Raw genomic sequence first — 15041 nt, 5'->3', positions numbered from 1 at the left:
TACCCATCCATCCATCCACCCACCCAACCATCCACCCATCCACCCACCCATCCACCCATCCATCCATCCATCCATCTATCCATCCATCCATCCATCCATCCACCCATCCACCCATCCACCCATCCTATCCTTCTTCCTTTATTTCCGTCCTTCTTTCTCTCCTCTCCTTGCCACAGTAAGCAAATACTTACAGAGCGTGCTAATGGGCGCTCACACGGAGAACCGAATACATCATCACTAAACCAGAAGGCACAACTGACATACCCATCTCTACCCAATGCCTGTAGGGGACACTGCTTAGGATTTGGGGCTTCATCACAAACAGGTGTGTAGTGTTCTGGGGAAGACAGACAATACCCTTGGCCAGGAAGCTGTTTGCTGGGACAAATGGGAAATTATTTTTAAACCAAAAGGAAGAAAAGCTGATAGAGCTTTGTTACTAGAGTTTCACTGTCCTGGAGACAGATGTCTGGGGGAGGACAGTCATGAGGGGAGGAGGAGGCGGGGCCCGGCCCTCACACGCACCGTCTCTGACTGCCCGTAGCCTTCATGGAGCTCCAGGCCCGTCTGACACCTCCACTTCTCTCTCACATCAGGGTTGAGGGCCTCTCCTCCGGTCAGACAGTGCCGCAGCCTCTGGAACTGGTACCTTTTTCAGGCGAGAAGGGAAAGCCACTTAGTTAAGACCCATCTGCTCCTACCCTGCAGCACCCTCTGGCTGGGTTGGATGCCCAAAGGCCCGGCAAACTTCCTTGCTTCATAAACTGCCCATGTGGCCCCAATCCACTGGCTTTGCAGGCATGTTCCTCAGGGACAGGCAATTTTGAAAAAAAGAAAAAAATCCTATCGGAACTTACAATAAAATCACAACCTCATATGGTAGCTTTCAGCCTAACATGGTGCGTTCCAAGAGAACTGACCAAAGATCTGATTGAGAAGGATAAGTTGATCAAAAATTTGAAAGATAACAAGCAGTCTTCTAAGAATCCCAGGATTCCAATGAATGATCCCCATATTCCTAAATATAGTTAAATAAATTGCAAAACTACCTCTCAGTTCAATGAATTGTTCAAAGGGTTAAAAAAAAAAAAACATACCCGTGACCGTAAACACATTTTTAATCCTTTTCTCCCTTTGGATCAAACTGTTTGGACTGAGATATTTGGTACTACCAAGTATCATTCAATTAATTTTTTAAACAAATTGCTAGAGCCCAGATCATAATGTTGGAGATGGGCACAGCAGACAGGAAATGGTCCTTACATGATAGACCTTATCCCAACAGAAGCAGTTTATCCTTTTAGGTACTTCATGGCCAGGGTGTGCTCAGGAGAGATGAGGAGAGGTTAAGGACAAATCTCCATGCCTTGGAAGAAGACGGAAGCGGGACATATACTGGGGTCAGTGGGTTACTGAGAGGTGACAAAGTTCTTTCCAACACCTGCAGCCAGCACACACTGCTGTAGATTCTCCCAGGATGAGAGACACCTACAATGTTTGTCACTTCCTCTTGTCACAACCACAGAATGGTTGGCCTGAGTTCATTGGGGGCTAGGAGACAGGGCATCTCTAGCGGTGAGTTTATTGGTCCTGCCAGACCTAAGGGCCCTAGCCAGAAGGCTCATTCCACAGGCACTGGATAGTAATCCAGCAATGGCTCTAATCTCGTACAAGTACTGCACATGCTGCTGAGGGAATCCCCTGTGGGTGTGTGGTGGGAGACAGGCTGAAGGAGAGGGCTGAAGTTCACACTACTTTAAATCTACTCAGGTCCATCTGGATGTGGGGTCCTAGGGGTCAACAAATGGTCTTTGGGGGGCATTTTGAGGGATGTGGGTGTGTATGCTTGTGGTGAGGTATGTGTGTGAAAAAGACAGCGGACAAATAGCTGCAGATACAGAGATACAGACAGAAACAGGGGCACAGAGAGATGGAGAGAAAGACAGTTGGGATAAGAGGACGGTGTGTATGTGGCTTCCTCTGCTGTATACTCACATGGCCAAGCCCTCCAAGCACTGTACCTGGTCAGATCCTCCTGAACAAGCAGCCGGAAGATGGTTGGGACACAGCAGAAGTTGGTTATTGGGAACCTGGAGAGGGTCTAAACAAAAACCAGAGACAACCCAGGTGTGGTTGGCAGATACCTCTAGTTCCAGCCCTTGGGAGGCTAAGGCAAGGGGGTCATGAGCCCAAGGCCAGCCTGGGATACACAGAGACCTTATTTCAAAGCAACAACAACAGCAACAAAAACAAAAACAACAACAGGTTTTAGAGTCACCATTGTAGTCCTGCATGGAGATGAAGCAGGTGAATTGGGTCTTTGTAGTCTCATTATCAACTACGTATGGAATACAGTCTCCAAGATAGCTGTCAGTGACCTCCACCTCCTGTATGTGCAGCTTTTGGGACCCCTGTTTTTGGGATACACCAAGATGTGCCTATGTGACCAATAGCGCAGAGTCAAGATGATGGGTATCATCACCTTTGAGATTAGGTCCAAACATGATGGTGTCTGGCTTGGAGACTTTTGCTCTCCCCTGCTCTCTTGGACTACTCACTGTCAGGAAGCAAAGCATCATGTTGTGAGTACACTTGGCCCTGTGAGCACACAGAGTGAGGAAGCCCACCACCAGTAGCCAGTGAGCAATGGGGGTCTGCTAAAAAACATGGGTCTGTTTATAAGCAAATTCTCCAACCCCAACCAAGCCTATGGTCCTGGATGACACGTTTCTCAAAATTGTTATTGTAGTAAAATACTCACAACAGAAAATTTACCTACTTTACCCATTTTGAAGTGGGCATTATTTTCATGTTGTTATGAAACCATGACCACCATCCATCTCTAGAACTCATTATCTGTCCAAACAAACTCTCAACCCAGTACATGGTCACTCACTATTACCCTCTTCCCTCACTCCCGATAATCACCAATCTACTTTCTGTCTCTATTGGTCTGGTTGCTCCAGGTGACATGTAAATCATGTAACATTTATCTTTAGATGCCTGGCTTCTTCCATTTAGCAAAATATCCTCAAGTTTCATCAATGTAGTAGCAGAATTTCTTTCCTCAGAAAGGCTGAGTAATGCTCCATTGCATGCGTAGACCACGTATTCCTTCCCCTGTGGTTGGGTATGCAGGGTGCTTCTACCCTTTAGCTATTGCTAATCATGATGTCATGGGCATGGTGTACCTGCTGAGCTCTTGACTACAACCTTGTGAGAGATTCTGCTTTAGAATCACCAATCCGAACTGCTTCCAGATTCCCACTCAGTAAACTGTGAGGTGTGTGTTTTAAGCTGCTACATTTCAGGGTAATTTACCAGAGCAGCAGATAAAGACTATGTTATGTCAGGGCAGGGCAGTCGAGGGAGAACATGCACACACATTGGCTGATCAAGACCTATACGGATGCTTGTTCTGTTCTCATGACGACTCTATAGAACTATGTTATATTTTTCTTTTTTTTTCCTCCGTAGATGGGGATGAGTCTCAGGGGGTCTAGGTGACTCTTCCAAGGCCACACTATTAGGGAAGATGTAGGCTAAGAGCCAGGCCTGATAGATGATACAGCCTGTGCTGTTGGCCACCATATGATATAGTTTACCTAAACCAAAGATTACAGGAAGACTGGCTCTGGGATGTTTTAGGGACCGTCAGTTGGGATGCAGAGGACAGAAGAAAGGAACCCTATGTCTTTGCTGGGGCTATCAATTCTCCCTTCCCGTGAGAAGCCCCTTGGGAGGCTGGACAAGGGTCAAAAGGATGGCAGTTGGGTGACAGACTCCGGATAAGCACCACGGACAGCAACACATGTCCTTGAGCTGACTGATTTGACCCAAGGATTTGACAAGTAACTAGGCTTTTGACAGGTTCGTGGGGAAGAAGGTGGTGGAGAGAGAGGCACCTCAGGCAGGGAAAAGAAGGCTGTACAAAGGTTCAGAGAGAGAAAATGCTCCTTATCTAAGCAGCTAGCTTGGGGATAGAAAATGATTGGAGACAGCCAGATGTGCAGGACCTACATTAGGTCCTGGGAGATATCAGTATGAAGAATCTTTGTGGTCATTGGTTCACGCTTTCTTTCCCACACACCCCACACATCTCATTTACACCCAACACTTAAGTGATGTTTTAGTCTCTTACGTTCAGGATAACTTTGGTATCAACTCGGGGCATCTCATGTACAAAGACACAAGATCCAATGGCCCAGGTGGGGAACAGACTCCAAGCTGCCTTCACCCAGCCAGTGTCACTTGTGTTCCAGAAGATATCTGATCCAGTCAGGCCCATCCACCGGCTGCAAAAATGTAGAGAGAGTCAGCGTTCTCAGCAATGCCTTCAACTGGAATCCCAGCTACTTGGCAGGCTGAGGCAGGAGGATCGCAAGTTAGATCTCAGCCTTAGTGGGACCCTGTCCCAACATGAAAAATGAATATGGCTCAGAAGTAGAATGATATATATATAAAAGGATTATGTTATCCATATCATCTTATCTGGAGCATTGGTCACTATGGGTACATACTCGCTCATCAAGTCTGTATAAAAATCACCAAGTCAACTATTATCTCAACAAACATTTCTGGGGCATCTTTTGGGTATTTGTAACTCAAGCTAAGGATACAAGGTTAACACGATCGATCCCACGTTTTTGAGGAGTTCCCAGTCTAGTGAGAGCAATATATCAGGGAACAAAAGATCCCAATTCATTGGGATAAGGGCACCTTTTTTTCAAGGAACATTTGTTTAGCACCTAGTCTACTCTTAGCATCAGAGATACAGAAATGATTAGCTTTCCTCTGAGTGGCTTACAGTTTAGTTGCAATACACATCCAGGGAGCCCCTGGAGAGCATGTTTTAAAAGAGAGACTCAAAGCCTTATACAACAGCAGTGACTAGCAACCGGAGTCAGAGCCAGGGTGGAGATGAGGCTGGCAAACGCTTCTGGAGAGGAGATGGCATTCTAGTTACACTTAGTGATGCACCGAATCGAAGTGGGGAGGCAGAGAAGAGACGAGGCAGTACCCGAGGGTCGAGCAGCACAGGAATGGATTTCAAAATGTGATACGTACACGAAACGCGAGCTATTTTTAGCCTGGAGAGCCAGGAAATTTTGACAAGTGCTCCACAACTGAAGAATCCCACACGCACTAGGCTAAGAGAAAGAAGCCAAATTTCCGAGGAGGAAAAAGAGAGGGATGGTGGTGGTGGTTGCACAGCAGTGCGAGAGGATGTATGAGATCGGACGATATGTTTAAATGGTGATCACGGTGAGGATTTTGCTGGAGGAGAAGATTTCGAATGTTGCCACCAAAAATAAATGATCAGTGCTTGAGGCTGGAGGGGGGTTTACCCTGATCTGAACATCACACAATGCATATGTGTGCTGAAACATCACAGGGTAGTCTATGAGTAGCAACAATTTTTACCAACTGGGTAAAAACAAATGTTTCTAAAATAGCTCATTTTTATTACGTATTGCGCTACCCAAAAACTTCCAGGGGCTTTTTGTCTTACTCAGAAGGAAGCCCAAAGCCTCACTTGCTCTCCTATTGTCCCCAGTTCACTTCCTGCCATTTACCCCTCGCTTACTCCCTCCCACTCCCTCACCCACTCTCTGTTCTTGGACCCCCTCGGCAAGCCATCCCCAGTACCTTCCACTGGCCACAAAACCCAGTCCGTAGCTGCAATGGGAGTGCCCCACCATCTTGGGGGCTCCAGTCGTGCCACTGGTGAAGTAGATGGCCAGGGCATCCCGACTCCTGGTCTTCACACAGCTGTGCTCTGTGGACGCCTCTCTGGAAGAGGGAAAGATACCAATGGCCCTCCTAGTAGCAAAGCTAGCAAGTGGCACCAACAGTATCAGAGTAATAGTATGGCCACCATCGCAACAAACGCCACGTGTGCGGTGCTGTGCTGGTCTCCATTCACATAGGTACACCCACCTTATGAGAGTTATGTCATTTCGACCCTTTTGCAGACGAGGTTAAATGACTTACAAGAGCCCCATGTTCTTCCACCACGGCCTGAGGACCTTCTAGTGGAACACACACATGCCCAGACACGTAAGCCGGCACGTTCAGCTGTCACCTCATTTCCTTCCAAGCTATTTTCTAAAGATTTCCCCCAAATTGCTATGTTGAGATTCGGGTAATTCCCAAAGTTTTGAGTCTCGGGGAATCAGCTAAACCATGGTTCTCAACCCTGCCTGTAAAATCCGGGTAAGTTTGTAAAAGGAATATCATCATTACTGGGGCCTCATCTTGGACAAAGTGAGGTTGGATTCCTGATATTATTTTAAAGCTCCCCAGTTTCTTGTAATGATGACTAAAATTGAGGGCAGCTGATCTAGGCCGATCATGTAGCTCATCTAAATCCCATGGGCTGATTTTTACAATACAGATTCCTGGGGTTCTATGTAATCAGATATATCTGACTACATAGGTCAGAGGCGGACACTGGGAATATGTATTTCTAAAGTGCCCAGGGGACTCTGGTCTGTAGGGTGCATACTGATATCTCAATAGTTTAGGACTCTGAGAGGTATCTTTTGGATTCTGGCCTTTGATTGGGAGAAAGTCTCAATTTCCAGGTCCTTGCTTCAAGGAAAATGTGGCTTTGGCTCCCTCCCAGCCCTGACTTAACTCTTTTTTAGTATCCTGGGCAAGTCATTTCTCTTGTTCCAATCTTGGCTCCTCATCCATAAGATGGGGTTAGATTGCACTTCATGTAGCTCTTTTCCAGGATTAAATTAGATGATGTCTTATTCATTATGGCTGGGAACGTCTCGCACACAACACTTGTCATTTACTAAATCTCTCTTGCACAGAATGTAGTGAATGTTTACCTAGCATAGTGTGTAGTACGTATTAAGCTCTGAGGACATGGCAGCTATTTTATTACTGACCACTTGCTAGGTACTAAACGCCTCACATGAGTTATCTCACGTAGTCTGACTGTCATAACTGATGCCACCACCACAGAAGCAAGCGGGGCACAGAAAAGCTAGTGAGACACCCAGTGCTGCCTGAATGAGTGACTTTGGACCCTAGAGTGATCACAAGGACTACGACTCAGGTCAGCCTGGCTTCCCAAATGAGCGGTCCTCCCTGATTCGCTGTCTTCAAGGGTAGTCAGCAGTTCATTTCCTGTTTTGTTCTTCTGAGGGGAAATGCCTGGCTTTGTTTTCTTGTTATTCTCCTGCAGAGATCTCAACTCACTGCAGTAGCTCCCTGAAGTTCATCCAGCCTGGGCGACTGCTGTCTGACACCAACAGCTTGGTCTGCAGGGAGGGGCACTCGGCACTGATGGCGTCCACCTGCGCAGCTAGAGCGTCACTGGTGATAAGGGACTTGGCCCTGGACACCTGAAGCCGGTACTTGAGGTCCTTCTCCGTCAGCTGCGAGACACCTGGAATCATGACCACCCCTGATAAATCAGGGGCACATTTTAATCATACACTTGAAAAACCTTGAGTATCTCAGAATGTGTGTTGTAAACACGCCACTGCATCCAGCCTTCTCATTTCCCAGGTGAGAAGAAACAAGTCCTGAAAGAATGAGTCCCTCTCCAAATCCACTAAGTGAGGACGGGAGACAGAGGAAGGGACAATCTCCAAAAACATCAGAGCCACACGAAAGTCCTGCTGCCCCTTGCTTTATCTCCCAAACCCTTGCAGAATTTAAACCCCATTAGGAAGACTTTGGGTTTTAGCTGCGCTCTATTTTAGCTATTTCTGCTGGAAGCCTGGTTCACTGGCACTTTTGTTCGCGGTGCTTTGGGAACTGTGTTCTAGTTAGGGGCCTAGGCAGACAGAGGACAGCTGGAGCTGTCAGCAGGAGCATAAGTCAGACGCTGTGGTCTGGAAGAGAGGTGACAGGTAGGGGAGATGAGACTTAAAGGACATCAGTGCGGTTGTCTTCTGACATGGAGGGAGTGCCAGACTTGACAAAATCTCATGGGTTATGGTTTTGCGTTGTTTTGTCTGCACAGGCAAGAAACGGATGAAGCTGTACAGATGGAAGAACTGGGGAAATTTACACAACATGAAAATAGTAATGCACATCATTTAACATGGTGCCCAACACACAGCAGCTGCTCAAGAAAACTGCAGGAGCCCCTTGCCCTCTGGGTCTCATCAAGGGGGCCTCCTCGCTGTCTACTCCACTGCTGCCTGGCTCCACCATGAAACCAAGTTGGGGACTGTTAGGCAAAGGGGAGGCAAAACCAAACCACACAGGACTCATCCTGCTCCATCTCCCCACCCCCGTGGACACTGTGGAAACAGCCACCGTGTGGGCCCCAGCCCTGCCGCTGACCTGTCCGCATGCAGGCCACACCGACGAGCCACCACTCTGGGAGTCGTGGGAGCACCAGCATCATCCTGTCCCCAGGCTGCAGGCCGCACGCGTCCTCCAGTACGTTGGCTGCCTTCCTGGACTGCGTCCCCAGCTCTGCAAAGCTCCACTTGATCTCTGCTCCCCGGCCGTCCACCCACCAGAATGCGGGGCACGAGGGCCACTGCCCAGCCTGGACAGTGGTACAGGCAGAAGAGAAATAGAGGCCGCGGAGTGAGGGGTTTTGTTTGCTTTTTTTTGTTTTTCAATTTTGTCTTCTCCAGTAGTTAATATGTTCAGTCTATATGCAGGGTTTAAAAGTTAAGATGGTGCAGAGAGGCATTCCTGAGGAGGCACGCTGCACTGATTGTCTCCGTCCACTATGTTCCCACCTTCACCTGCCTCAGCAGGGACCTGCTATATTAGTTTCTTACAAATCTTTCTAGTGTTTAGGCAAACGTAAGGGTGTTTTTTCCATAACAGCTTGTATTTATTTGTTTATTTTTGCAGTACTGGGGATCAAACTCAGGACCTTGCGCTTACAAGGCAGGTGTTGTGCCACTGAGCTAAATCCCTGGCCCTCCATAACAGTTTTTAAATGCAAAATTTAGCATATGATTTTCAGTGTCGTGTATGTGTGTGTGTGTGTGGTTCTGGATTGAACCCAGGGCCTTTGTAATGAACTACATCCCCTCTTTCCCTCTAAGTTATCCAGGCTGGGCTTGAACTTGTGATTCACCTGCCTCAGTCTCCCAAAATGCTGGAACTACAGACATGTGCCAGCAGGTAGTGACCACTACCTAACTCAAAACACTTTCATTACCCTACAAAGGAAGACTGTACAAAGTAGCAGTTCTCCTTTGGCCTTAACTTCTTGCTTGATCAAAACCTCCAGTTCAGCCAGAAGAGAGAGCTTTGCGTTTTCTTGGTTGTGAATGCACCAAGTCCAATGGGTGTGGTTTGCTTTTGAAATTTCCAGCAAGATGTTGGGAGAATTTTCAAAGTTCTTTTGGTCATCTCGCTCCCTAGCTTTATTTTTTGTCTCGTAGCTCTTTGGCTAGTCTGTTGTTTCCTCCAACTTTTGCCCACTTTACTCAACCACAAAGTGAAAACACTTGCCTATAATTTTTTGCGGGAGGGCAAATGGCTGCTAAGGAAAAGAGTTTTCTCACCAAATCAGTTCTAAGTCAGGTCACATATAGAAAGGACTGAACACAGAGTCTTACAAAGGACCAGCAGACAGACCAACCAATGACAATTCTTTGGGAAATAAAGCTTTGAAAAGGATCTGACTCCTTTCTGCTCCTTCTATACTCCCAAGCCACCCTGAAAATGAAGACTATTACTTTCCAAGCCTACCATGTGTCTGGAAAATGAGGGGTGGAACAAGGGCTGCTTAAAATGCTGCAGACTTGGTCTTTTTACTGAGATTCATTCAGTTCCTTTAATGAACACTCCTGGATTCCCGTGGTCTCTGGCTAATTTCCAGAATTCAGAAAAGGTGATTCTCACAACTTTTCTGGGGTTGTTATCATTACTTTTTTGTTTTGTTTTGTTTTGTTTTCTGTTTGTTTGTTTGTTTTTTGGTTTTTTGAGACAGGGTCTCACTATGTAGTTGAGACTGACCTGGAACTCACTATGTAGCCCAGGCTGGTCTCAAACTCACGGCGATCCCCCTGCCTCAGCCTCCTGAGTGTTGGGATTACAGGCGTGTGCCACCACACCCAGCTTATCATTACTTTCTTGAAAGAGAGAATTATTGGAAGTGCCTTCTACCATTTCTTTGGCTGACTTCAACCTGCTTGTTTGTCTTTATCCTTAGGAAACGTCCTCTAAGGCTGCCCCTGAGTATGGTAAAAAGAGTGGAGATTTAGTAGACTGAAGAAAGGATCATCCTGGCTCCATCTCTTTTTTTTTTGTTTTTTTGAGGCAGAATCTCACTGTGTAGTTGAGGCTGATCTGGAGCTCACTATGTATCCCAGGCTGGCCTCAAACTCACAGCGATGCTCCTGCCTCAGCCTCCCGAGCGCTGGGGTGACCGGCGTGCGCCACCACGCCCGGGTCCCTGTCTCTGTCTCTTATGTCCACTTCTCATTGCACTCGCACAGCTCCAAGCAGCACAGGGTACAAATAACTCTCCTTTTGCGGATGAGAAAATCAAGGTCCAGCTGTCCCAGTTCACAGGGCAGGTGTGTGGCTGAACCCTGTGCACTGACCGCAGAGCCTGCCAGTAGATCTCATCCACCCTTGTACCACCTTTCTAAGTCTTACTCCACCCACCTGGATAGTACTGACCTCATTTCTTTCTTTGAACGAGTTTATCTTAACATCAACATAAGTAAATTTCTTAGAAATACAAAATTTTATTCCTTTGTTATCAGTGAAATGTATCATATAGCATGAATCTAAAACAGAGAAAACCACAGGACAGTAATATCTGGAAGGGGAGAAAGACAGGGAAGCATGCACAGAGAGACACATAAAGAAACTGAGGTTCTTTTTCTTTTTTTTGGTACTGGGGATTGAACTCGGGTCCTTGCGCTTGCAAGGCAGGCCACCGAACCGCTGAGCTAAATCCCCAGCCCTGAAACTGAGATTATCTTAACTAAACTGTAGCCACTATGATCTGTGCAAAACTCAGCCAGAGCTTTCTGTCAGAAGGAAAGTCAACGAGAGTAAGAGCAATACTGAAGACAGAATAGCAGCAAATCAGAATTTCCTCCTGCACTTGGTCAGATGAACGGGGAGGTAATCAGGGTATGATTTTGGGCTCAGGGGTTGGAGATCTCTCAGGAATCATGAAAGGAGGCTTATGGCTTCTACTACCTAGTCACCCCCCCGCACCCCACCCCAAGGTTTAAAAACCAACAGTTTAAATTTTTAAGATTGCCAAGTTCTAGCTCAAAATGCCCAAAGCAACCTGTCTTATACCCTTTAAATCCCACGGGGGTAGCCAAGGACAGCCTCTGGGCCCAGGATGGACAAGGACAGGATGGGTGTCACCTTTTCCAGCTCAGTCCACATGTCCAGCACATCATGGGCGAAGTTGAAGTACTCGGGCACCGGCTGCCTCCCTAGGCTGATGGCTTCCCAGCTGGCCAGAATCTTCTGGGGGTCAGGAAGCGGTGGCAGCTGCGTGTGCACCCCAGAGAACTCCCGGAAGCTCCTCAGGGCCTGGAGGCCCAGTCCTCTGAGCCACAGCCTCATGTGGTCTGTGCATCTTGCCTGTCACCAAAGAGAGGAGGGAAGCCACCACCCTGGTTCTGGGCTTTGGAGTTGGGGGGAGCCTAAGTTGGCCCGTCCTAAGAGTGACTTCAGCTCATGTCCCCGTGGAGAGCACACTGGGGGCCTCTCATGCTGGTTCTGCTCGTGCCACTGCCCATGGCTCTTCTCCGAACCTGAGACCCCCGCCTCTCACCTCTTGCTCTCTGTGGAGGTCTCTGTGGAAAGTCATTACCGTCTCAAATTTCAGTCCTTCACAGCGAGTTCCTCTAATATTATTTATTTCATTGATGCGTTGAAAAAAACTTTAAAAATACACTGAAAAGATTTGACGTATAACTACATATTTGTGGGGTGCAATGTCCCGTTTCAGTACAGGCACACACGTAATGACCAGATCAGGTACCTGGCATATTCATCGCATCCCACTCATTTCTTTGTGTTGGGACAGTTCTCCCACCAGCTGTGCCCTCTAATGTCTCTTGGCCAGTCCTGAACTGGCCTGACACAGCTCACTTTCCCAGGCAGCCCTGCCCTGGAGGAACAGAAGGTGAGCCACACAGGCAAGCAACACTTTTCTGGTACTACTGAGGTAGGACAGAAGAAATAAAGCCAGGTAGAAAGAAGAAGACAAGGAAAGTCAATTGCCTTTGTCCCCCTTTTCAGTTTAAAACCCTGGGTCAGATTCCTGCTCAGCTCCGCATGCAGGAGTGTTAATCATTTACGAAAAGTTTCCAAAACAAGGATTGTTAGATCTACCTAGTGTAGTTCATCCCCCTTCAGGACTGGACTGTGGACACCGAGATAAGAGGAGCTAAAGTAATTTTCAGGGTTTGCCAGCTGTCACAGAGGCCAGGTCCAGACCCTGCAGGAGCGACACCTGATGTCCCAGCACACAGGCACCTCAGCCTCAGGCAAAGCAGAGCCTCAAAGAGAGACCACTCTGTGACAGGGTCACCTCCCACTGCGCAGGAGCAATTGCCCCATGAGGGAACCGAGGCCGCCCCTCCTGGGCAAGGACAATTGTCCCCGAACTGTCCTTTATGCCAGTCTGAACCTTGAATCAGGGTGAGCCCCTTTCAGCTACTCGAGTTTTTTTTTCTTATTCTTCCTTAATTTCTAACTTGGCCTAATAAATCTGCTTTATGCCTTGGACCTGTATTTCATGGGCTGAGTTGAGGGTCCCATTTCCTCTTTGGGGGACCTCCTTAGACCTTGTCCAGGGCTACTCTTATGAAGAAAAGAAAGAAACGAGCAATATTAATTATAATAATGCATCTTATTAAATGAGGCACACGAAGAACATTATCATTCCAACATGCAATCAGTATGAAAAGAGGTATATATTTCCGCACTAGGTCCTCAAAAGCCAATGTGGCGGTCAATACTCACAAGCATTGCTCCGTTTGGATCAGCTATATTTCGAGAGTCACAGGTGGATGGTGGCCCTGTGCTGCCCAGGGCTGTTGTAGTGTCTTGCTATTCAAAGTGTGGTCTTTGCACCAGCGGCAGCACCCAGAGCTTGGGACAAAGCCTCGGTTCCCAACCTTTATTCTGTGGAATTAGAATCCACACATTAGCAGGGTCTCCAAAGCCGCCTTGCACAAAATAAAATTGGAGAAGCAGTAGCCTAGCCAGGGGCTGCATCCCAGTCAGGTCCCCCTGCCAAGTTCCTCTCAGTAAGAACAAAGACAGAATATAGTAGCGACCTGATCAATAATAACAGGATCACAGGAAAAGGAAATCCCACCACAACCAGAGTCTCTTAGAAGCCTTACTCTACCACGCGCACGGAGTGCATTGGGAGCCTGATGTCACCAAATCCACGCGAACACTGTGCTGTGAATGCCGTTTTCTCCATTGTACAAATAAAGAAAAGGAAGCTTAGAAGGCAAGAGTGACTTCTGAGTCACAGCTCCTAGAAAAGTGTAGGCTCCAACCTGTGCATGGCCACCAATCCTGGGCCTGAGGGCCTTGGAGACTCCTTCCTCCTGGACCCCTTGGTCATGCATTGTCTCCCCTAAACTCTGCTCCACTGCCTGCCTACTTTCTTTCTTCCCTCCCTTCCTTCCTTTCCTCCTGCCTTCATTTTTGTACTGGGAATTGAACCCAGGGTCTTCACACTGAACTACATCCCCAGAACTTTTTATTATTATTTTCTGAGACAGGGTCTTGCTGAGTTGTTAGGTTGGGCTCAAACTTGTGATCCTTCTGCCTCAGCCTCCCAGAGGGCTGCTCCTGGATTTCCTAACAGCTGATCTGTTAGAACCCCCTACACTCACCTCTGCTCTCAGTAGTTTCCCAAGGCTGTTTCATGCCATACCCCTTCTTTTATTAACAGAGACCACCCAGGAGGCTGCCACTTGCTTCTGAAGGACTTCTTGCCCAGTTACCTTGTTCTCCAGCCCAGAAAGTGGAAAAGGGTGTTCCGCTTCTTTCAGCCCAGAAGGGCAGCCTGAGGAGCTTGTAATTATTTCTTTCTTTAGGATCCAAATTGCAGAATCAGCCTCCCACAGGGAACTTTGACCCCACCACAGCCAAGAGAGGGCAGAGCTCCAAATCAGCAAGGATTCAAGGTCTTCAGCTTTCCATTGGCCAGGCTCTGCGGTCAGCAGGAGCAGCTCTTTGCCAGATCTGTCTCTGGGCTCACGGGGCCTGCCAGGTGACATCAGAGGGTGAAATGTTGGGTGATTCAGCCCCTAAGAAATTTGGTCATCAGCTAATCTGAAAAGAGAACCAGGACTCTATTTTGCTCAAACAGAAAAGATACAGGTGATGATAAACAAGTGAGACTTTGTCTGTCTTCTGCTCAGCACTCTCTATCTAGGTCATGGAAAGCACATGAGCAGTGGCCTGGGATATGTGGACAGGAAGTGACTGCCAAGGTTGCCAGGAACGTCCTCAAATGATGATGGTGGTCACGGCCCCACAGCTCTCTAAATTTACTAGCACTACTACTAATTGTCTACTGTCTAAATAAAGCTGTTAAAAAAAAACCAAGTAGAAGGCCTCCTGCAGCACCCTATTCTCACGTCAGCCAAATTCCTGACAAAGCCTCCAGGCCCCTGTAAGCTTCCTGATATCTCTTCTGTTCTTTTCAAGCCTGTTTATCCTGCTCAGCTACGCCGGCCCCTTGTGCATACTCTGGGGATCTGCCTCACAGTGCGCTGCTAGGACACCGTGTCTCCGAGAACAGTAGCCAAAAATATCCCAATATATCATGTTTGCCAGGCAGGGCTTCTAGGGACACCAGCGGACAATGTCAAGCTCCCAGTTTTAACACACACACACACACACACACACACACACACACACACACGAACCTGAGCTCCAAGAAGGCACAGATTTTGGGTCTTCTGCACCGTATTCATAGCCCAGCAGTGAGAACAGTACTTGCTGTACTAGAAGAGCTCCATACATATTTGTTGAATCAATGAATACAAAATACTTAATATTTATCCAGCACCGTTACCGCCACACCTTGTGCT

The 15041-nt window shown here is 47.6% G+C and overlaps 1 protein-coding gene across 3 annotated transcripts in view; it reads right to left on the bottom strand.

Moving 5' to 3' along the window:
- Acsm5 (acyl-CoA synthetase medium chain family member 5) overlaps positions 1 to 14098 on the bottom strand; it is a 21075-nt gene extending 6977 nt beyond the window's left edge. Inside the window, exons 1-9 of one of the 3 annotated variants that reach the window (XM_010610040.2) lie at positions 13947 to 14098; positions 12946 to 13107; positions 11335 to 11556; positions 8314 to 8524; positions 7216 to 7405; positions 5650 to 5793; positions 4142 to 4295; positions 2022 to 2101; positions 526 to 649 (exon numbers count right to left, since the gene is read on the bottom strand). In XM_010610040.2, coding sequence (XP_010608342.1) covers positions 526 to 649; positions 2022 to 2101; positions 4142 to 4295; positions 5650 to 5793; positions 7216 to 7405; positions 8314 to 8524; positions 11335 to 11556; positions 12946 to 12951 — 1131 coding nt within the window. In that variant the 5' untranslated portion in view covers positions 12952 to 13107; positions 13947 to 14098. Of the gene's footprint in view, positions 1 to 525; positions 650 to 2021; positions 2102 to 4141; positions 4296 to 5649; positions 5794 to 7215; positions 7424 to 8313; positions 8525 to 11334; positions 11557 to 12945; positions 13108 to 13835 lie in introns of all 3 variants that reach the window. The other 2 variants (XM_010610038.3, XM_010610037.3) reach the window with 2 other exon arrangements.
- Positions 14099 to 15041: the final 943 nt, after the last annotated feature.

Source organism: Fukomys damarensis, unplaced genomic scaffold (assembly GCF_012274545.1).
Source record: "Fukomys damarensis isolate Sample0158 unplaced genomic scaffold, DMR_v1.0_HiC HiC_scaffold_34, whole genome shotgun sequence".
Taxonomy (NCBI): Eukaryota; Metazoa; Chordata; class Mammalia; order Rodentia; family Bathyergidae; genus Fukomys; species Fukomys damarensis.
This window is presented reverse-complemented; position numbering and strand designations above follow the sequence as displayed.